At 42.0% G+C, this 23550-nt stretch overlaps 1 protein-coding gene across 1 annotated transcript in view; it reads left to right on the top strand.

The window, feature by feature from the left end:
- Positions 1-23550, top strand: part of LOC126161618 (CD82 antigen) — a 292787-nt gene that overhangs the window by 176066 nt on the left and 93171 nt on the right. Inside the window, exon 2 of the mRNA XM_049917574.1 lies at positions 7980-8105. Within this exon, the coding sequence (XP_049773531.1) occupies positions 7995-8105 (111 nt within the window). The 5' untranslated portion in view covers positions 7980-7994. The remainder of the gene's footprint in view (positions 1-7979; positions 8106-23550) is intronic.

Below are 23550 nucleotides of genomic sequence, written 5' to 3'. Positions count from 1 at the left end.
TGGATAACAAGCAAGAAGTGACAAAAAAAGAATGCAATTGGCCAACAGGTAGAAGTGGGCAGGGGGCCACGCAGGAATGATATTCAATCATGTCACACACCAGCAAAAGGCAATGAAATGACACAAACACAAGATTTCAAAGTATCTCGAACTGAAATTAACAGCATCATTAAAAAAAAAAGCTTTCCAAAAGTGGGAAAGCAGTTGCAATCGATCTAAAAATGAGGTAACAGTAAAACGACGAGGACACATCTCTGAACATATTGGTTTACTTAGTTCTACATCTACATCTATACTCCGCGAGCCACCTTACGGTGTGTGGCGGAGGGTACTTATTGTACCACTATCTGATCCCCCCTTCCCTGTTCCATTCACGAATTGTGCGTGGGAAGAACGACTGCTTGTAAGTCTCCGTATTTGCTCTAATTTCTCGGATCTTTTCGTTGTGATCATTACGCGAGATACATGTGGGCGGTAGTAATATGTTGTCCATCTCTTCCCGGAATGTGCTCTCTCGTAATTTCGATAATAAACCTCTCCGTATTGCGTAACGCCTTTCTTGAAGTGAAGTGTCCGCCACTGGAGCTTGTTCAGCATCTCCGTAACGCTCTCGCGCTGACTAAATGTCCCCATGACGAATCGCGCTGCTTTTCGCTGGATCATGTCTATCTCTTCTATTAATCCAACCTGGTAAGGGTCCCATACTGATGAGCAATACTCAAGAATCGGACGAACAAGCGTTTTGTAAGCTACTTCTTTCGTCGATGAGTCACATTTTCTTAGAATTCTTCCTATGAATCTCAACCTGGCGCCTGCTTTTCCCACTATTTGTTTTATGTGATCATTCCACTTCAGATCGCTCCGGATAGTAACTCCTAAGTATTTTACGGTCGTTACCGCTTCCAATGATTTACCACCTATGGCATAATCGTACTGGAATGGATTTCTGCCCCTATGTATGCGCATTATATTACATTTATCTACGTTTAGGGAAAGCTGCCAGCTGTCGCACCATGCATTAATCCTCTGCAGGTCTTCCTGGAGTACGTACGAGTCTTCTGATGTTGCTACTTTCTTGTAGACAACCGTGTCATCTGCAAATAGCCTCACGGAGCTACCGATGTTGTCAACTAAGTCATTTATGTATATTGTAAACAATAAAGGTCCTATCACGCTTCCTTGCGGTACTCCCGAAATTACCTCTACATTTGCAGATTTTGAACCGTTAAGAATGACATGTTGTGTTCTTTCTTCTAGGAAATCCTGAATCCAATCACAAACCTGGTCCGATATTCCGTAAGCTCGTATTTTTTTCACTAAACGTAAGTGCGGAACCGTATCAAATGCCTTCCTGAAGTCCAGGAATACGGCATCAATCTGCTCGCCAGTGCCTACGGCACTGTGAATTTCTTGGGCAAATAGGGCGAGCTGAGTTTCACATGATCTCTGTTTGCGGAATCCATGTTGGTTATGATGAAGGAGATTTGTATTATCTAAGAACGTCATAATACGAGAACACAATACATGTTCCATTATTCTACAACAGATTGACGTAAGCGAAATAGGCCTATAATTATTCGCATCTGATTTATGACCCTTCTTGAAAATGGGAACGACCTGCGCTTTCTTCCAGTCGCTAGGTACTTTACGTTCTTCCAGCGATCTACGATAAATTGCTGATAGAAAGGGGGCAAGTTCTTTAGCATAATCACTGTAGAATCTTAAGGGTATCTCGTCTGGTCCGGATGCTTTTCCGCTACTAAGTGATAGCAGTTGTTTTTCAATTCCGATATCGTTTATTTCAATATTTTCCATTTTGGCGTCCGTGCGACGGCTGAAGTCAGGGACCGTGTTAAGATTTTCCGCAGTGAAACAGTTTCGGAACACTGAATTCAGTATTTCTGCCTTTCTTCGGTCGTCCTCTGTTTCGGTGCCATCGTGGTCAACGAGTGACTGAATAGGGGATTTAGATCCGCTTACCGATTTTACATATGACCAAAACTTTTTAGGGTTCTTGTTTAGATTGTTTGCCAATGTTTTATGTTCGAATTCGTTGAATGCTTCTCTCATTGCTCTCTTTACGCTCTTTTTCGCTTCGTTCAGCTTTTCCTTATCAGCTATGATTCGACTACTCTTAAACCTATGATGCTTTCTTTGTTTCCGTAGTACCTTTCGTACATGATTGTTATACCACGGTGGATCTTTCCCCTCGCTTTGGACCTTAGTCGGTACGAACTTATCTAAGGCGTACTGGACGATGTTTCTGAATTTTTTCCATTTTTGTTCCACATCCTCTTCCTCAGAAATGAACGTTTGATGGTGGTCACTCAGATATTCTGCGATTTGTGCCCTATCACTCTTGTTAAGCAAATATATTTTCCTTCCTTTCCTGGCATTTCTTATTACACTTGTAGTCATTGATGCAACCACTGATTTATGATCACTGATACCCTCTTCTACATTCACGGAGTCGAAAAGTTCCGGTCTATTTCTTGTTATGAGGTCTAAAACGTTAGCTTCACGAGTTGGTTCTCTAACTATCTGCTCGAAGTAATTCTCGGACAAGGCAGTCAGGATAATGTCACAAGAGTCTCTGTCCCTGGCTCCAGTTCTGATTGACTATCCCATTCTATACCTGGTAGATTGAAGTCTCCCCCTATTACAATAGTATGATCACGAAACTTCTTCACGACGTTCTGCAGGTTCTCTCTGAGGCGCTCAACTACTACGGTTGCTGATGCAGGTGGTCTATAGAAGCATCCGACTATCATATCTGACCCACCTTTGATAGCTTAACCCAGATTATTTCACATTCGCATTCGCTAATAACTTCACTGGATATTATTGAATTCTTTACTGCTATAAATACTCCTCCACCATTGGCGTTTATCCTATCCTTGCGGTATATATTCCATTCTGTGTGTAGGATTTCGTTACTGTTCACTTCCGGTTTTAACCAACTTTCCGTTCCTAATACTATATGCGCACTATTTCCTTCAATAAGAGATACTAATTCAGGAACCTTGCCCTGGATACTCCTGCAGTTTACCAATATTACGGACGTTCTTTATCAACGATGATAATGTCCTCTCTGGTAAGCCGTCAGGTATTTTATCGTTTCGCCCAAGGGGGGGTCCCTCTAACCTAAAAAAACCCCCGTGTACACGCCACACGTACTCTGCTACCCTAGTAGCTGCTTCCGGTGTGTAGTGCACGCCTGACCTGTCTAGGGGGGCCCTACAGTTCTCCACCCAATAACGGAGGTCGATGAATTTGCAACCATTATAGTCGCAGAGTCGTCTGAGCCTCTGGTTTAGACCCTCCACACGGCTCCAAACCAGAGGACCGCGATCGACTCTGGGCACTATGCTGCAGATATTAAGCTCAGCTTGCACTCCGCGTGCGATGCTGGTTGTCTTCACCAAATCAGCCAGCCGCCGGAAGGAACCAAGGATGGCCTCAGAACCCAAGCGGCAGGCGTCATTCGTTCCGACATGTGCTACTATCTGCAGCCGGTCACACCCAGTGCGTTCAATAGCTGCCGGAAGGGCCTCCTCCACATTACGGACGAGACCCCCCGGCAAGCACACAGAGTGCACACTGGCATTCTTCCCCGACCTACCCGCTATTTTCCTGAGGGGCTCCATAACCCGCCTAACGTTGGAGCTCCCTATAACTAATAGGCCCGCCCTCTGTGACTGTCGGGACCTTGCCGGAGAATCGGCCACTGGCCCAACAGGCGAGGCATCCTGTGGTGGCTCGGACACGATGTCATCACCACTAGGAAGCACCCCGTACCTGTTGGAAAGGGGTAAGGCAGCTGCCACGCGGCCAGATCCCACCTTCGCCTTTCGGCCAGGCACGCGCGAGCCCACCACTGTCCGCCATTCACCCTGGAGTGATGGCTGACCGGTAAGATGCTCACTGCCGGAAGACGCAGCGACATCAGGGGTTCCATGTGATTCCAAGGCCACCGAAGTAGGCATAGGTCTCACCACAGTTGCCCCAACGCCACTACGAGCCGACGCCTGCGCCTCGAGCTCGATGAGCCTAACAGACAAAGCCTCCACCTGCCCCCGAAGAGTGGCCAATTCTCCTTGCGTCCGCTCACAACAACCACAGTCCCCACACATGACTATGTTTACCCTACCATATACGGTGACAAATTCCCAAGATAATCTTCTGATGAGCTACTCTGATAATCAGGAAACACTCACTGAAATACGAGACGCGAAAACTACGCTAGGTTTTCCCAGAAAAACTATTTAAAAGCTAAGCGCAGCAAATAAGTACAAAAACGCTTTATACAAACAGTACTCGCTGCTGCTGGTGCTCTCGCTCTGGCTGTCACAAGACAACTGCTGATTCAAGTGACTAGTGGCTAACGGCCGCGAAACAAACAAAGACGGTTTTAGGGCGCTTTCTGTTCTAAACGATCAAGAAAACACTAAGAAATCTAACACGAAAACTACGTAAAGTTTTATCAAGAACTGTTAGTTACTATGCAGAGCAGATAAACACAAATAGAATCCCTTCCTTAGTGGAAGGTCGTAAACAAAATGCAAAATAAACGCTTTATACAAAATAAACGCTTTATACAACGAAAACAGAAGACTTAACAACATAGATAAAAACAATATGATGCAAATATGGTTCATTAGTCATCTAAATTTAAGCAGGCCTATTGAGCTCCTGTTTTGTCTCTGTTTACATGTGACACATCTTCCGAAAGACAAAAACCGAATTTCGATGTCGTGTTTACATGTTCCGATCTGAAGCGGATTTGCTACGCCAGTTAAATGTGACGTTTTCAAGTCAGCTGTTCCCGTTTCTGTCAGCACATTCCCTATTTCTGTTTACTTACAAGGGAACCTCCCATCGCACCCCCATCAGATTTAGTTATAAGTTGGCACAGTGGATAGGCCTTGATAACAGGAAGAAGTTGTGTGGAACTATGAAAAAATAAGCAAAATATACAAACTGAGTAGTCCATGCGCAAGATATGCAACATCAAGGATAGTGTGAGCTCAGGAGCCCCGTGGTCCCGTGGTTAGCGTGAGCAGCTGCGGTACCGAGAGGTCCATTCCCTCGAGTGAAAAAGTTTGATTTTTTTATATATAACGCTCTCCAAAAATTCCAGGAAATGTTCTGATTTGCTTGGACATATGCAGGATTTGCCGGTCTACACACGAAAGAATTTGAAAACGTTAAAAACATATATTTTGACTGAGCACAGGGAAGACTGTGCGACTGTGAAACTGTTACATTCATTTGTTGCAGTTTATGTGACAAACTCGTATGTTTTCATCACTTTTTTGGGAGTGATTATCACATCCACAAGAGAACCTAAATCGGGTAAGGTAGAAGAATCTTTTTACCCAATCGCGAAGTGTAAAAGTTAGGTGGGTGGACAACATATTCCTGTCATGTGACGCACATACCGTCACCGGTGTCGTATAGAATATATCAGACGTGTTTTCCTATTGAGGAATCGGTTGACCTATGACCTTGCGATCAAATGTTTTCGGTTCCCATTGGAGAGGCACGTCCTTTCGTCTACAAATCGCACGGTTTTGCGGTGCGGTCGCAAAACACACACTAAACTTATTACAGTGAACAGAGACGTCAATGAACGAACGAAAAGATCATAACTTCGCGAAAATAAAGAAAATAAACTTTTCACTCGAGGGAAGACTTGAACGAAGGACCTCTCGTACCGCAGCTGCTCACGCTAACCACGGGACCGCGGCGCTCCTGAGCTCACATTATCCTTGATGTTGCCTATCCTGCACATGGACTAATCAGTTTGTATATTTTGCTTTTTTTTCATAGTTCCACACAACTTCTTCCTGTTTTCTCGATTGATCTGTGTTCAGTTTTTCAAGGCCTATCCACTGTGCCAACTTATAACTAAATCTGAGGGGGGTGCGATAGGGAGGTTCCCTTGTTAGAGGTAGACAATTTTGTGCTCAGTCTAATGTTTCTGCTTCTTGTTCACTGCACAATAATTCACCCGTCCATATTTGTCGAATATTTTGAAGGCAAGACGTATTTGACAGTCAAGGAACGCTTCAAAACCGGTTGCGTTTTCATGTGAGCGAAACTACTTTGCCGAATTGAAAAACCGGCAACTAGAAGCTGGTTTCCAGAATCTATTTTGAAGTGTTCACATGACCACCCAGAGGCGGTACTGGGAAATCTGTTTCCGAAATCCTGTTTCGGGAGCCCATGTAAACGGTGTGTGATAAAACTTCAGAGATTTGAAGTAGTTTTTACCACAATCGGTTTTAGTCCTTTCGCGATCTAAAAAAGTGGTTTCTAAGTAAATGCAATCAACATACTGTCATTTATGTCTCACAGTTTGATATTCGCCAGGTCTCGTCAAAACCCACAGAGTACTTTCCGTTGATATAGAATCATAAAAATTTGCCAAGAAGCGAGGTTTCACAGTACAGCCAAAGAAAAATATGAATTTTTAATCTGTTATGTTATACAAAAAAATTGTCATCTGTTGTGCGACATCAAACTCCAAAGTTCTGAAATCCGTGGGACCCATATCAGTGTCAATTACAGGCAAAAATCGTAGAGATCCGAGATTTCCGGAATGGATGAACTGTCTATAAACATAATTGACTTCGTACGCAAGCATCAGTGCGCGACTGCTATTGACACCTGGTCAATTTTTTACATTATAGGCGCTAAGACAGTGGCTAAAAAACTGGCCCTTTTAGTAAACTGTGGCCAACAGTTACCAACTTCTGTCCACTATTTGCTATCCACGAACGGTATGAGAACGCATGAAACAGCTCGATATGTGTGACTGCAGTTGTGAACGTGAACCTAAACCCACCCCCGCATCGCCATAGGGTTTATGTGCTTTCGTGGCCCTCGATTTCCCATTCACGAAGGATGTTACGGTTCCTTCATGCTAGGGTTAGGTTTGAAAATCTGGGTGGCAAAAAGGTCATCGCACCAGCGTAGTTACTATTAGAACTCAGTGAATCAGCTGGAAATCGTTCGAGTGGCAGAGGCCGGCCAAAAATGTTCCTTCGAGAAAGTTGCAGAGCGTTCTCGAAGGTTTATGAACGCTCTCGCTGGACTACGATGAAACGAGTGAGTGAGAGTATTTCACATTAGTTTGTTGCGTAATTAAGCAGATTTGAGAACATTTAAGCGTATCTTTGAGCTTGAAAAACGTGTTTAAAGCTTTTTTTGAGTTTTAATTTTTATGATCATCTCGAATGTTCTGGAATGGTTTCAGAAAACAAATCGAACATTGAACGAAGTGCGTCTTTTCGGCTAATAAATTGAGTATCGTTGCTTGGTTCATAATAGAGACGTAACACTGAACGACTGGGACTTTATAAATTAATGTCGGGTTTGATTAAAACTCAAGAGTTGTCAAGATGTTCATCCTTCGGTGGTCGTCCAGGACTTCAATCGACTAGTTTAGGGCGGGATATTTTCACATCCTTCTCCAGTGTTTCTTTCATACCTCTGTTTATGCAACTTCTTGCCAAAATCAGTCAGGATGTAGCGTAGTCCGCCATTCGTAACTGCTGCATCATTGCCGTACTACTTGAGTGTGAGGTATTCCTGCTTTAATGATGATGTTCGATATAAAGATGTTGACCTGATATGCCATTAACAAATGTGAACGTACTTTTCAGAACGGAACCTCTTTCACTGACGTGGGCTCTTAATCAAATGCCTAAGTCACATAGACAGCAAAAGGGAAAAACAATCTGCTGACCAGATGACTGAAAAATATGGAAGTGCTCCTCTGTGCCAAAGATTTTCTTTTATAGTTGTCGCTAATGCCATCTTTGGAGATCGCCAAAAACTAAACTGTACATTATAGCGACCTGCAGCTTGCATCCTGAGCCTGTAACGGTCCGTTACCATTGTTTCCACCAGAAATTGACTGTGACCTACGTGGTTTCGATGTCCACGTCTGATTGTCTGTTTTTTGCCTCCAGGGTGGTGGACGGCGCATGCGCAACTATCATCGGTTGGCGAGACCCCCTGCACGCGGCAAGATGTCCAGCGGCTGCGGAACAGCGTTCGCAAAGTACTGCCTCTGCCTCTTCAACTTCGTCTTCTTCGTAAGTACTGCTATTCATTCTTCATGCACCCGACTTCCGCCCACCTTACGCAAGAGTGTAGACTGAATGTTGTTCACTTAGGCTCATCGACTAATATATGTGTGGTATTTTTTTTCTTTTTTCGATTTACGAGGGTTTACTGAAAAGTAATGCATCCACCTTCGCAACTCAACAGTTGGCAGCAGTGGTACGCGGCAGGTACTGGCTTGTTCCATAGTCTCTTCCCTACAGCTCCAGTTAGCGGGAAGCCTTAACATGGAACGGTTGTGTTGTTACAGTGTAAAAGTATGGAACCCTGCGCAGACGGTCGGTCAATGCGATTTAAGCAATGTCCAGTCATTGAATTCTTGACAACAGAAGGTGTCACCCCAAAGGAGATTCATCAGAGAATGAAAGCAGTTTACCGTGATTGTGTTGATGTGAGTACTGTGTGTCGTTGGGTGAGTTAGTTTGAAGATCTTGAGGCGGAAACATCTGACCTGCGTGACAGTTGGACGTCGTATGACAGCAACCACAGAGTTTAACAAGCAAAATGTTGACAGATTAGTTCAGGACGATGGTCGTATCACTCAGAGAAATTGCAAGTACAATCGGCATTTCACAAGAACGTGTGGATCACATTATTGCTTTGCTTGGCTATCGGAAGATCTTTGCACGATGGGTACCTCGGATGCTGACTCGTGAAATGAAAACGCACAGACTAGAAATTTGCCAGGAACTCCTCTCGCGTTACTAGAATGAAGGTGACGCCCTTCTCCATTGTGACAGGAGACGACACATAATCAGGCTTCTGATGAAGACGTTAATAGAACTGTGAGACTGTGGTTGCGGAAACAATGTGTCGACTTTTTCCGTGACGGCTTCAGAAAACTTGTTCATCGTTGGCAGAAATATATTCCATTGGCTGGTGATTATGTGGAAAAGTGAATATTGGTAATTAAAGATCACATTCTAAGGATTATTTCTGCGTTTGATTTATTAAAGTATTCCCATTCATACCCAGTTCACGAAGGTGGAGGCATTATTTTTCATTCAACCCTCGTATTAGCTTTCGGGAGGTGCCCATTCAGCCATCACAATAGTGAAATGTCATTAATGTCGATACGAACGTGAGGGCAACACAACACCCAGTCTGCGAGCGGAGAAAACCTCCGACCCAGCCGGGAACTGTCATGAATTTGATTACTAGAGTAAAATTTTGCAGTATTCTCATAATCAACTTCGTTTTTAGAAATGACAGCATGTAAGACCGTAAGCTGCTGTTAAATTTATTCTTTATTGTGCAACGAATAACGGCCAAAGTAATTTAGCTTGTTTTGAAAGTATTGTATTAGTAATAGAAGCAATACATACATAACAAAAATGTAATATGAAGACCAAATTGAAAAGCGGCTCTTAAGTTATGTCATTTCTACAGCTTATAAAAGCTGTGGAACACAATCAACTAAATTTTATACGTTTCTGCAATCGTCTCCACTACAATAGTTTTCTTGATGATAAAGAATACAAAAAGATTTTATATACAATATCAACACCACCAGATTTGTATGTTAAAACTGCTGCGCTTTAATAATTACTCCTGTGTGCAGTTTTGGAGAACGCCAACGTTAAGATTGGAAAAAGAATTCCACTGTTAAGAGAGCGGATCGGTGAAAGGGCACATTGAACGGTTCTATGGAGGGGAGGGACTACCTAATGACGCGATAGAAGAAAAGGGTGTCGATATTGAGAATGTGTGTCTAGAGTTAGTGTAAAACAGAGATCTCGAAGCTTTGCAAGAAAAAGAGGAAGAGATTGATGACATTTCTAAAATCACTGGGGGAAGTGGCAACCAAATTATTGCGCAAATAAGTGCACGGAATTGAAGAATGGAGACAAGCAGTCGAAATTGAGGGGGGAAAACCTTGCCCATACATCCAGAAGGAAGGAAGGAAGGAAGGAAGGAAGGAAGGGCACAGAACTGATAACTATAGCACAGTCAGCGTGCTAGATAATGCACCCAAGGTGCTTAAAGTAGTATTATCTGAGAATGAAAAAGAATAAAGATCTGTTTGACTATTGCTTTGTATTTCGAAAAGTTAAAGCACCCTAGGCGCTCCATATTGTAGGTGAGACTTCAGAAACATAGACACACGTTCTTTCGATGTGATCTCTCAGGCTAATTGGTAGGTGTGCTTTCAGATTTTCATTTTGTGAATAAAACAGTCTAGATATTATTTCTTTGTCGTTTCGGTTACTGCCATTAAAACATCTTTAATTAAAATTAAGGAAACATGAGAATGAGAATTGTTAGTTGTACATTATCGGGCTACATGAGATGAAAAACTTTTTTTAAAAGTTCACTCAACAAAACCTTTAAAACGAGGTTGTGTCAGTGAAACATGCCTAAGCAGGACGTCAAAAATGGTTCAAATGGCTCTGAGCACTACGGGACTTAACTTCTGAGGTCATCCGTCCCCTAGAACTTAGAACTACTTAAACCTAACTAACCTAAGGACATCACACATCCACACCCGAGGCAGGATTCGAACCTGCGACTGTAGCGGTCACGCGGTTCCAGACTGTAGCACCTACAACCGCTCGGCCACACTGGCCGGCGCAGGACGTCAGCTGAAAATTTGAGCAGAGATGAGACAGCTGGCACTAGTGCAACGACGTCGCTTTCCTTTGTTTTCCTTTTTCTTTCAGGTCTTACAACGACATATTTCAAAATCACAGACATTCAAAATTGTATAATAAGATTTAAAGCGTAGTGATACACGTGAATAAAATTAATTTCTCAAGCGACAGCAGCAAAGTTCATGAGTAGGTCTCCAAAATTTGCTTTACGTTCGGATCGTCTGTGGTAGTTGTCTTAGGCTCGACGCGCGTGAAACGGTTTTCAGTCGGCCGCTCACAATGTTTTATGACAGTGTTCTATAGTAGTTCTCGCATGAAAGGTCGAAAAAATCGATCCATAATAAACCGTAGCAGCAGACAATTTTCGATCGTCGGTAGAGGGGGTCACGCACGCAACTTTTGTGTCCGGTCGCGGATGTGTTGGTCATTTAAGTTTTGTAGAAACTGCGCAATTATTATCTTTGTCGATAAGTTTTATTTGAAATTTTAAACATGTTGTACATAAGGTCTCATTTCGTATATGTATACATCGCACTTGCATTAAGGTAAAGAAAAGTCTTTCAGGTCTCCACAAACGACATTCTGATGGGTGATAACAGATTAATACTGCCAACATCGTATCAAAGCCAGGGACTGACATTGTGATGTACTGTAGTTCCGAAAATTCTCAGATATGTCGAGTCTCCCTTAGACAAAATAATTGATCTTTCACTTGCCTTAGTACTATCCCTTGATACGCTCTCAATTTCATAAGAGAGCCAAAGCTTGCTAACACTTCACAATTTTTTTCTTGTGTTCATTTAATACAACTCTCCATTCCTGTCACAGACAACCGATCCTCATCTCAGCGTAACTACTCATCGCACAACATCGATGATCTGTCTTACGTATACATATCTAGGCCTGCCCCTGTGATTCTTTGGAACTGTGCCACCCCTTTGATTACTGTTTACAGGAGGGGGGCAGGAGGAGATTAATGTTTAACGTCCCGTCGACAACGAGATCATTAGAGATGGAGCACAAGCTCGGATTAGGGAAGAATGGGGAGGGGATCATCCCGGCATTTTCCTGATGCGATTTAGGGAAATCAGGATGGCCGGATGCGGGTTTGAACCGTCGTCCATCCGAATGTTGTCTAGTATGCTAACCACAGCTCCATCTCGGTCGCATCTGTTTTCAGCAACAACTCGTTTCGTAATATGTCCAACCATTCTGTCTTGTCGTTTCATTACATTTTTCATTAGACATTTTTTTATCGCTGGCTCGTTTCAGGACGTCTTCGTGCTTAGATCCATCATTTCATCTGATCCTCATAACACATTACGAGGATGAGTATGTCAGACTTCTATCTCCGCCACTGTCCAGGTTTCACACTCTACGCATCCATAAACCAGCCATACGCGTAATAAATAATGGTCCGGTTACCGAAGTTGTGCGCACACTGATATCTACATCTACATCCATACTCCGCAAGCCACCTGACGGTGTGTGGCGGAGGGTACCTTCAGTACCTCTATCGGTTCTCCCTTCTATTCCAGTCTCTTATTGTTCGTGGAAAGAAGGATTGTCGGTATGCCTCTGTGTGGGCTCTAATCTCTCTGATTTTATCCTCATGGTCTCTTCGCGAGATATACGTAGGAGGGAGCAATATACTGCTTGACTCTTCGGTGAAGGTATGTTCTCGAAACTTTGACAAAAGCCCGTACCGAGCTACTGAGCGTCTCTCCTGCAGAGTCTTCCACTGGAGTTTATCTATCATCTCCGTAACGCTTTCGCGATTACTAAATGATCCTGTAACGAAGCGTGCTGCTCTCCGTTGGATCTTCTCTCTGTCTTGTATCAACCCTATCTGGTACGGATCCCACACTGCTGAGCAGTATTCAAGCAGTGGGCGAACAAGCGTACTGTAACCTACTTCCTTTGTTTTCGGATTGCATTTCCTTAGGATTCTTCCAATGAATCTCAGTCTGGCATCTGCTTTACCGACAATCAACATTATATGATCATTCCATTTTAAATCACTCCTAATGCGTACTCCCAGATAATTTATGGTATTAACTGCTTCCAGTTGCTGACCTGCTATTTTGTAGCTAAATGATAAAGGATCTATCTTTCTGTGTATCCGCAGCACGTTACACTTGTCTACATTGAGATTCAGTTGCCATTCCCTGCACCATGCGTCAATTCGCTGCAGATCCTCCTGCATTTCAGTACAATTTTCCATTGTTACAACCTCTCGATACACCACAGCATCATCTGCAAAAAGCCTCAGTGAACTTCCGATGTCATCCACCAGGTCATTTATGTATATTGTGAACAGCAACGGTCCTATGACACTCCCCTGCGGCACACCTGAAATTACTCTTACTTCGGAAGACTTCTCTCCATTGAGAATAACATGCTGCGTCCTGTTATCTAGGAACTCCTCAATCCAATCACACAATTGGTCTGATAGTCCATATGCTCTTACTTTGTTCAATAAACGACTGTGGGGAACTGTATCGAACGCCTTGCGGAAGTCAAGAAACACGGCATCTACCTGTGAACCCGCGTCTATGGCCCTCTGAGTCTCGTGGACGAATAGCGCGAGCTGGGTTTCACATGACCGAATATCCTTCGTATGCCGAATAAAGCCGATCGATCGAAAAATCGCTAGTGCGCGCCGTACATGAGACTGCGGCGGATGGTTCTAACTCACTCTTGTTGGGCCAGCAGTTCATCCAGCATCATCCGTACTGTGAACTGATTGCAGAAAGGCTGTTACCGCGGTAACAGTTTTTATGAGAGTGGATTAATGTCCTGACATCAAACCTTATCTTATGGACGTCATGAGGTAGGAAAGATGGGCAGACATTGTTCCATTTGAGGAGTGGAAAGGCAAACCCACGCTTTTCAACGGTGACTTAAATAGCTATTCGAATTTTCTTAGGTCGAAATCATAAATACACGGAATGAAATGTTACCTATAATTTGTGCAGGAATGACACTGCATGTACAGGAAAGAAAGGGCATGAAACTGAAGCAGTAGTTACGGAGTGAGACACAGGGGCGTAGCCTGTAATCGATTTTGTTCAGCTTGTACATTCAACAAGTTGCGAAGAAAATAAAGGTGGTATTCGGAAAGGGAATCAAAAGATCGCCAGAGACGTAAAAGACAAAGATCAATTGAACACAATAATAGTACAAGAGTGTCAAATTTGTCTGCAGATTGATTTTCGTTATTTTCAAATTACTGCTTCCGGGCCAGCTGCCCATCTTCAGAACTGTTAGAAAATTTTATTTTCAGAATTTTGTTCACAAAATTCCAGAATTTTAAGAAATTCTTTAAAACCCAAAACACCATTTTCTACAATTATACAATAAGCTTTCAGCTCGTAACTGTGTCTTTCTTGTCATAAAATATACTGGCCTGCTAAGGCTTTTCAAGAAACCTGATTAGCGCATAAATGAATTGACATAACAAATTTCCTAACGCATCAGCATTGATGAACATTCGAGGTATGAATTTAAAAACGCCTTCAGTCACAACTTTCCGTGTTTTATTCATTACACGATGCATATTTTTTCTCGTGAGTGAAATTAAATGCATGTTCCCAATAATTCAAGAAAAGTGTTTTTAACGGTTTAGAAACAGCATAAGTTTTTTTCTATCGCTTCCAAACATATAATTTCATTCTAGATGCACATTCGCAAACACGTTTGTAAACAGTGTTTACAAACATATTTTTGCGAATGTGCATCTTGAACCATTTTGAGAACCATTACAGGGAACATTGAGGACAAAGCAATCGGGCAGCGTTTGGAGCGCTTGTACAAGATAGCAAACATGAATTTATCGTGATACGTAAACAAATGGGTGTGTTGCACAAAACTGAACAGTTTTTATCGGAATATGCTGGAGGAACTGGAAATCTACGCCCACCAAAGAAAAAGCCAGAAAAACTGCTTCAGTGAGCAAAGTAATTTCATGTATTGCGCCAGCTGCGGCGGCGACACAGATACGGAAGAGGAAATACCAGCGTGGCGCTATTTGCGGCCTGGCGCAAGGGAATGTCGTCCCACGATCATCATATCGTAATTAGGGGAGACGCAGATTAAAAAATAAACGTCTAAGACGGTTTCTTAAAAATGGTTTTAATGTTCTTATAAAGTTTAATGTTTCAATTCATTATTATAAATTATATTCATCATCTAGATTTATATGCTATTCTTTGGATTTTTTTTTGTCAGTTTCCTGCGGACAGAGTGCGCTTCTCAGCGTTACAAACAATGCACCAATCAGGTTTCCTGAAAACTGTAATATATTTAGTCTTAGCAGGCTAGTGTGTGTTTAGTTATGACTATGGCCCGGTTTTTTATGAAATGGATTTTAATCCTTTACTTCCTTGGAGAAGCCATTTCTAGATTCAAATAAACTATTTTAGTCTTTTTGGGCTCTTTAAATGAAAAATATAATGAACAATAATATTCAAGTAGGAAGATTTTTATTATTTGACACAGTCTAGTTCCTTTTGGTGAATAAACAGTATTAACTTCTCCTTATGTCGCACCCATAAAATGCATAGAAATTGAGATATTGACTCCAGCTAAAATTATTTTTCTCGTTTTATAATATTTTAATGAAGTCTTTTACTGCAATATTTTTTCATGTGATAAGCACAATCCGTGGCCAGGTGGATGGGGAAACGAATTCTTAAATATGCCAAGGATGAAATATTCTTGATATTCGTAGGAGCCGTCTTGGCTTTTTCGATGGAAGGTGATTCACTACAGGCAAATGTGTGTATTACCTGTTTGACTTTTTTTGATAATGTTAGGCGTAATACAAAGCTGCCAAGAACCAGGTGCATCAACATGTATGTATGGTTCATGTGGGAAGGGAATGGTTGGAGATCTTCCGTTAAAGAAGTGCGCACGGTTAGCTTTGAGAAATCTTTCTTAACACATGAAATGATTCTGGTAATGGGAAATTATTCGTGACTTCGTCTGCTAGACGGTGTAGGCCATCGACAAGACAGGTGCAATGGACCATACTGGCATTGAATTCTTTCAGCGTTGTTCCCAGTTTCAGCATAACAAGCGTCACAATCTGACACCAACAGCGAAAGCTTCTCATCCCTATCTTCTCCTGGCCATGGAACGCGTAGGGCATTCCTAACAGTGCTTCCGTACACGGGAGTGGGGGGTGTTTTCCTTTTGTTGTGGAATCCGTTTTCTCTGCCATATCAACTATAAATCTGACACAACTTCAGTGCTCTCGTCGACTGAGAGCCAAATATGGTGGTAACCAATATCTTAGTATCAGCAGTAGCCTTATCATAAGGCCATTTCAAATAATTTTTGCACAAAGTCGACTAATCTGGTATACTGCAGCTGCTGTACTCTCCGTGAGGCATATAAGTGCCGGCCGGAGTGGCCGAGCCGTTCTAGGCGCTACAGTCTGGAACCGCGCGACCGCTACGGTCGCAGGTTCGAATCCTGCCTCGGGCATGGATGTGTGTGATGTCCTTACGTTAGTTAGGTTTAAGTAGTTCTACGTTCTAGGGGACTGATGACCTCAGAAGTTAAGTCCCGTAGTGCTCAGAGCCATTTGAACCATATAAAAGTATGTTTCTTTAGCGTGTTCCTTGGCATATTTAACTGACGCTGAAGCTCAGGTCTACATTAAAGCTTTCCTCTGGGCTTCTTGTCATAGAGGAAATTAATGACTGAAACGGTTGTTTGTTTTTCTTCCCAGTGACGCTCGTAATGGAGCCGTTGAAGGAAATGACTTCTTATCATGGCTTACCTAAAATTAAAACGAACGAACACTAAGATGACAGTAACTAAAAAAAGAACGTGATAATGTAAAAATGCCAACTTTAGATGAATCGCATTTGCATGTCAGTAAACTTAAATTTCGGTTTGAAAATCTGACTGAAGACGACTTGTAAATAAAATTAATCATAAAAATAATCTTTGTTTACCTGCTTTTGACAGTCTTTGCAACAGATTACTTAACCGTCACTTGTGAAATTCGAGTCTTCCCCAATCGACTTTCGAAAAAGACAAATTCCTCTGCAGGCTTGACAAAATTAAACTTAATCACACTTACCGGTGCGAGTCAACACACCACGCAACTTCACTTCAAAACTAGTGTCAAGGGCTACATTTGTACTTTCAATAGACCTCTCTAATGTCGGGTGGTATTTCAATAAGGGCTGGTTCGTTTCGGCCCAACGCAGCTGCATGTGTATACATTGTCAAAGCGACAATGCGGCGACATTCCGCTATGCAGTGTCGATTTCAGTGCAGTATAATATATTTCTGATACCTTTCGAACTAAAGAATGAGTACACTCAAGTGTCGCCGATGCAACAGCGTCCTGAAACATAGCTCTAAAGACAAGTGACATTGTGCCATACACGTTCTTAATTTAGTGCAATGTAATAAATTTACGAGCATCATGTCTTTCATTGATGTCCAGATTAACACTGTTGACTTTTCGTAGTAGTAATTCAGGAAATGTATTTGAAAACCATGTCCTCCTCAGCCCCCTACTTTCACTGTGAAAATCCTATTTAAGTTACACATTCAAGAGCCAAAGAAACTGGTACACCTGCCTAATATCGTGTAGGGCCCTCACGAGCACGCAGAAGTGCCGCAACACGACGTGGCGTGGACTCGACTGTCTGAAATGGTACTAGAGGGAACTGACACCATGAGCGGTCCATAAATCCGTAGGAGTACGCGGGGGTGGAGATCTCTTATGCACAGGATGTTGCAAGGCATCCCATATATGTTATATAATGTTCGTGTCTGGGGAGTTTGATGGCCAGTGGAAGTGTTTAAACTCATATGAGTGTCCCTGGAGCCATTCTGTAGCAATTGTGGGGTGTCGCATTGTCCTGCTGAAATTGCCCAAGTCCGTCGGAATGCACAATGGACGTGAGAGGATGTGGGTGATCAGAAAATATGCTTACGTACTGTCCCATGTCACTCCCAACTGCACACGCCTTACACCATTACATCTCCAGCAATTTGAACATCCCCTGCTAACATGCAGGGTCCATGGATTCATGAGGTGTCTCCATACTCCGTCCATCTGCTCGATAAAATTTGAAACGACTCATCCGACGAGGCATCATGTTGACAGTCATCAACAGTCCAATGTCGGTGTTGACGGGCCAAGGCGAGGCGTAAAGATCTTGTCGTGCAGTCATCAAGGGTACACGAGTGCGCCTACAGCTCCGAAAGCCCATACCAATGATGTTTCGTTAAATAGTTCGCACGCTGAAATATACCTATGGTTATCGAAACAGCAATACCAGGAAGTACAGCAAACAATGAAATTTATACTGTGCGTGGTACAGCGCAGTAGAACAAGTACATGATTAAATTGTAATTGATTTTGGTCGCACACAGGGTGCGACATTTGGTACAGAGACCTACTGACTATGGCATCCAATCCTACTGAGCATGGATAGTAGATATTGGTACGTCATTCAGTTCTGCTTCAAATCTATGGCCGTGTCTGGTGAGTAGTGGCGTTCCGTATTCTCGGTAACTCACGACCCCGATGTATCCAAAATATCATACGCTGAAATATATAGCAGTTTGTGGAAGGGTTGCAACCTCCGTCACATTGAACGATTGTCTTCAGTCGTCGTTGATTCCGTTGTTGCAGGATCTCTGTCGGAGATTTAATGTTTCACCGGATTCCTGATGTTCACGGTACACTTGTGAAATGGTCGTACGGGAAAATCCGTAGTTCATAGCTACCTCTGAGATTGTGTCCCATCGCCTGTGCCCCCGACTATAGCACTACGTTCAAACTCACTCATCTTGATAATCTGCCATTGTAGCAGCAGTAATCGATATAATAACTGCGCCAGACACTTTTGTCTCCCATAAGCGTTGCCGACAGCAGTGCCGTATTCCCGTATTCTGCCTGTTTACATATCTCTGTATTTGAAAACGCATGCCTATAAAAAGTTTCTTTGGTGCTTCAGTGTCTAAGGTAAAAACTTCAAATTTCGGGCCATGGTTGTGAACTTTGTTTAGTATCGACAGGTTACTCTGTAACTGTAATGTTTTGCCTTGTGATTAATTTATTAAAATTCTGGAGCTATGTGAAAGTAAGTCATGAATCAATTATTTCTATCAGGTATGAATATGGGCAGCAGGCCCGAAACTGATTATTTGAAAGTAAAGAAAAGCGATTTGCAGACTGAAATTGAATAAGTTTGTACAAATAATGATCGCGGATACTCCTAATGATAAACATGCTAGCTTAATATCAGCGAAAGTGAAATAAGAGTAACGCAATGCAATCAAATTGAATCAGGTGATGTTGAGCGAATTAAATTAGGAAATACTGTAGAATGATAGCAAACCCCCCCACTTTCCATTTATTGTAATGTTGTTCTGCCAAGAACAGACGGAAGATTCAGTTAACATAATAAGGAGTTAGACACTGAAGGTAGTAAGTTTCAGCAATTTCGGCGAAGCAGAAAGTGAATAACATACAGACTGGCATTAGGAAGACGAGTCTTTCTGAAAAATATTTGAACACTTAATATAAACTTGTATTCGGACGTTTTGTTTTGTTTTAGGTGTTTGCTGCATTTTAGCCTTTTACAGGAATTAAACTTGGACGACAACAGTTCAGTGGAAGCATTTGAAATGCAGTGTTATAAGAGAATGCGGAAGACAGATAACTAGGTCGATGCAGTACCTCATTAGTTATTTGAACTGGGAAGAATTTTTTTTTTCATGACTTAAATACGAGAAGGAAGGACTTAGGCAAAATTGATGACACATTTTGACACATCGAACACAATTTGGTAAGTGGGGAGTGTAGGGGATAAAAATTGTAGGCGGAGAAAAAGGCTTGACTACAATAGTCACTTTCGGATGAATTTATGTTGCAATTTTTGTGCGGAGGCGAAAAGAACTGCACAGCATAGAACGAATCTAACTAGTCTTGAATGACGACGATACTGATCCGTAGGCAAAATCTGTGTGCGCTTGAGCTGGGGACTCCCCTGCTCGCCTTTGGCAGATGGATTGGCCCAGGCAGGTCATCGACACGCAGAGAGCTTAGTCAGAGCTACGTTGGCTACAGGCCACGGTGGCCGCAAAACATTCACGCTCCGTTACGCGTGGCTGGTGCGCCCGCACTGCTCCCAGCGGTGGGTTGGCGAGTTATTCCCGACTGGCGCCAGTGCAGATCTGCCGGCGATAGTAGGCACTCCGGTCACTGTTAAAGGCGCGGTAGTTTTTGCTCCATCTGAGCCGTACTGCCTCAACTAATGAAGAAAGCCGGTGTTTCCTCCCGTCAGTGAAAGATTTACCTTTTTCTATAGAGTGATACCGTTAAATTATGCTTGTGGCCGGAATAAATGTCAGTCGATATATGGCTGAGGCTGCGTTCACACTGCCGGCCCGGCCGGGCCGGGCCGGGCCGGGCCGGGATGACGCGCACTGTCTCGGCTCGTGCCTAGCCAGCTCTGGCCGACGTTGTAGTGCATTCACATTGCGCGCCGCGCCGAGCCGGGACGGCAAAATGGGGGAAAAATCCACTTCTCCGATTTTCATGTTTTAAAAATTCTTAGCGGTATATAAGACTTCACCACATCGTTTTATGAACTTACTTTTCCTTAAAAGCGTTACTTATGTCGGGAAAAAAGAAAAAGTATACTTTTCGCTTCGCGTGATTTCTTAGTTTCGTAACGCCTCCCAACCGATTTTGAAGAAAGTATGCGGCTAAAAAAATCTGATTTTTGTACACGTGGTAGTGTAACATCTTAGCTTCGTATTGAATCATTTATCTTTCCGCATTTCTTAACAGTCACATTGAAATGATGCTATTTGTCAACGTTGTGTACTTGATTTACAAATCTTGTAGTGAAAAAGTTATGTAGCGGGTAGCTTACTGTTAGAACCGTATTAGGCTATACATTGTTGGGAATGAAATGTAGCTAAAAGTACCAAAAAGTTTTTGAAATGATAATGATACTGATATCTGTCTCTGGTCACAAGTAATGCGAGCTATTCAGTGGCGTCAGTGCCGCGTCCGCAAGCCACGGAGTTCGCGCGGTTACAGCTTGGTTTAGTGTAGTCATATAATGCAGGACAGAAAAAAAAACTAATTACTAGTGATCAGTGCAGACCTAGTGTCGGTCCCTCGTATTATTTTAATGGTTTCATTGTCTAGATAAGTCCAAATGTATAAGAATTTTCCCTCGGCTACTGGACAATCATCTGCTATCCTTTTATAATTGGTCAAAATGTATGGTCTGTATGTGTACGCGATTGCGCACATGTACAGGTAGAGGTGTCAGTGACATCGGTCTGATAAAATTTGGTGTAAAACTAATCACAAAACAAACTGGAGATATGTGATAAGTTTACTGCAGAAACTGAAGCGCAATTCTGTAGTCTCGTTGTCTACTTTGACAGAAAAAATAATGGAGAGTTAGTGAAACTACTGTAGATCGACACAGATGTGCGTTTCATTGTTCTTCATTGTTTTTTTTTTCTTCCTTGGCGCTGCACTGTCAATGTAATCCCCACTCTTTGGCTAAATGGCTGTTAGCTGCCGGAGGCCAAATAAATAAATTTAAAAAAATCCCCACCCTTCGACAGCTGACAACCAAGTCAGTAGAAAATGCAGCTGCAGTCAACAGTTGCTCGCTTTTAGCTAGTCTGTGCTGTCGTATAGAACAATGTCTTCTCTCTTTTATTGGTATTGTTTTGACTCTGCAGTAACTCGTCCAGTTTTGAAGTACAGAAGAACTAGGAGGTTATGGATTCATCCCATAAATAGCGACAGACATTTAGGAGAGTTTTCTTCTTTACATGAACTTAAAAACTATCCTCAAATTTTATTCATATTACAGAATGAATCATATTACATTTCAGTATGTGCTGCAGAACATTCAAGACGAAATTTCGAAACAGAACACAAATTTTCGCAGAAGTATTGCAGCAGAAGAAAAATTGTGTATAACGATAAGATTCGTTAGTACACACTTTTTGGTTTGCAGTAGAACTTTGTACAGCATTCACTACCTCCAATTAATTGTAGTCATTTCACAAACACTTACCTCTGAGGGGAAGAGAGTTAATGGGACTCCTGAGAATCATTAAGAAGTAATTAGCTTCGTCATTTTGGGTAATGTCTTGCTGTGCCTTCAACGAAGAATCGCAGAAATACTCCTTCAGAGTTTTCCAACTTTTTCTTCTTTTTCCTTCATGATGCAGCGCTTGGCAGTGGTGATGGTTCATCATGTGGAGCCACTGATGACCTCACAGAATTCTTTTCATTACCTTGTAAGATAGACAGATTGATAGGCGAAGAGATTTGAGATAATGCCCTTTGATTGAGTGGTTCTATTTCCACTGATAAGGAACTGTGCATAGCTCTTGGAACTTAGGAAAATCATATGACAGAACAAAGCCGAGTGGAATTGCATTTTAATATAGTATTCCCTGGATCACATGATCTTATTTTGCCAAGTTATTCTCTGTAACTGTCTCTCAGGTCTTTGCATTTCGATTTCATTATTTTAATTGAAAGAATATAGAAGGGTGCAAGAAAATCTCTTTAATTATTTATTGTTGTATAACTGTGAAATGACATGGACTAAGTAAATATCTACTGTGCAAACGAAACTATAAAAACTTCGCCCCAACACCACACTTGAGTAAAATATTTTACGATTTTTTTTCCTCAGGTATCTGTCCACTGGCATCTCCTTTCATGCACTAGCATCGTATCAGTGATGGTGAAAGACGTTTGTATGGCCATTTGGGAGTCACTTACTCCCATTCATTTACCAACGCCAACTGTTTCTCGATTTAAAGAAATTGCAGTGAAATGCATACGAAATGCGGATTTCCAAACTGTGTTGGATGTATAGACGGGAAGCACATACGTGTCAATGTCCTAAACTTTCTGGCAGCATGTTTTACAATTACAAACAGTATTATTCGACTGTACTCCAAGCATTTGCTGATGCAAATTACAAATTTATAGCTGTAGATGTTGGTGCCTACGGTAAACAGTCTGATGCAGGCGTGTTTAAAGAAAGTATGTTATATAAGAAACTTGCAAATGGGGAGCTGTTATAACCGCCACCAACAAGACTTCAAGAAATGTGTCAGGAACTACCGTACGTCATTTTGTGAGACGCTTACCCCTTATTAGAGAATTTGATGAGACCTTTTCCTCGCAGAAATTTGGACAACGAGAGGATTCTATACAATGATATGCATTCCAGAGCAAGAAAAGTTGTTGAATGTGCATTTGGTATAATGACCAATAAATGGAGACTACTGAGGAAGGAAACTGAAACATCCATTGACGTAGCTGATCACATTGTCAAGTGCATTTGTCTACTTCATAATATTGTCATTGACAGAGAAGGATGCAAGGTTGAAGCTGAAAAGTTTTGTAACAATACAGATATGCAGACAGCTGGTGCCACATTCAACAGAAATTCCACATTACGTTAGAAAACTGTCAGGAACATTTTTGTTGAATATTTCGTTAAAAATGCAACTTAAATTAATTAAAAAACCTTTCCAAAATAAATTTTAGAATTGAAAGTACTTAGCTATTTACAGTATTTTTGTGTATCTCATTTCATTGTAAATAAAACAAAATTATGAAGGAAAATAATTTATATTTGTGCGTACTATCTGAAACACACTCCTCGGTTACTTCGTTCCATAATCTGGAAACTGCATCATTACTGTCATACTAGCCAAATTTCTGATACCAAATTGATGTACACAAGTTAATGTCATGTATATGTTATTCTGCATTCATTAAAGTAAG

The sequence above is a fragment of the Schistocerca cancellata genome, chromosome 2 (genome assembly GCF_023864275.1).
Source record: "Schistocerca cancellata isolate TAMUIC-IGC-003103 chromosome 2, iqSchCanc2.1, whole genome shotgun sequence".
Taxonomy (NCBI): domain Eukaryota; kingdom Metazoa; phylum Arthropoda; class Insecta; order Orthoptera; family Acrididae; genus Schistocerca; species Schistocerca cancellata.
This window is presented reverse-complemented; position numbering and strand designations above follow the sequence as displayed.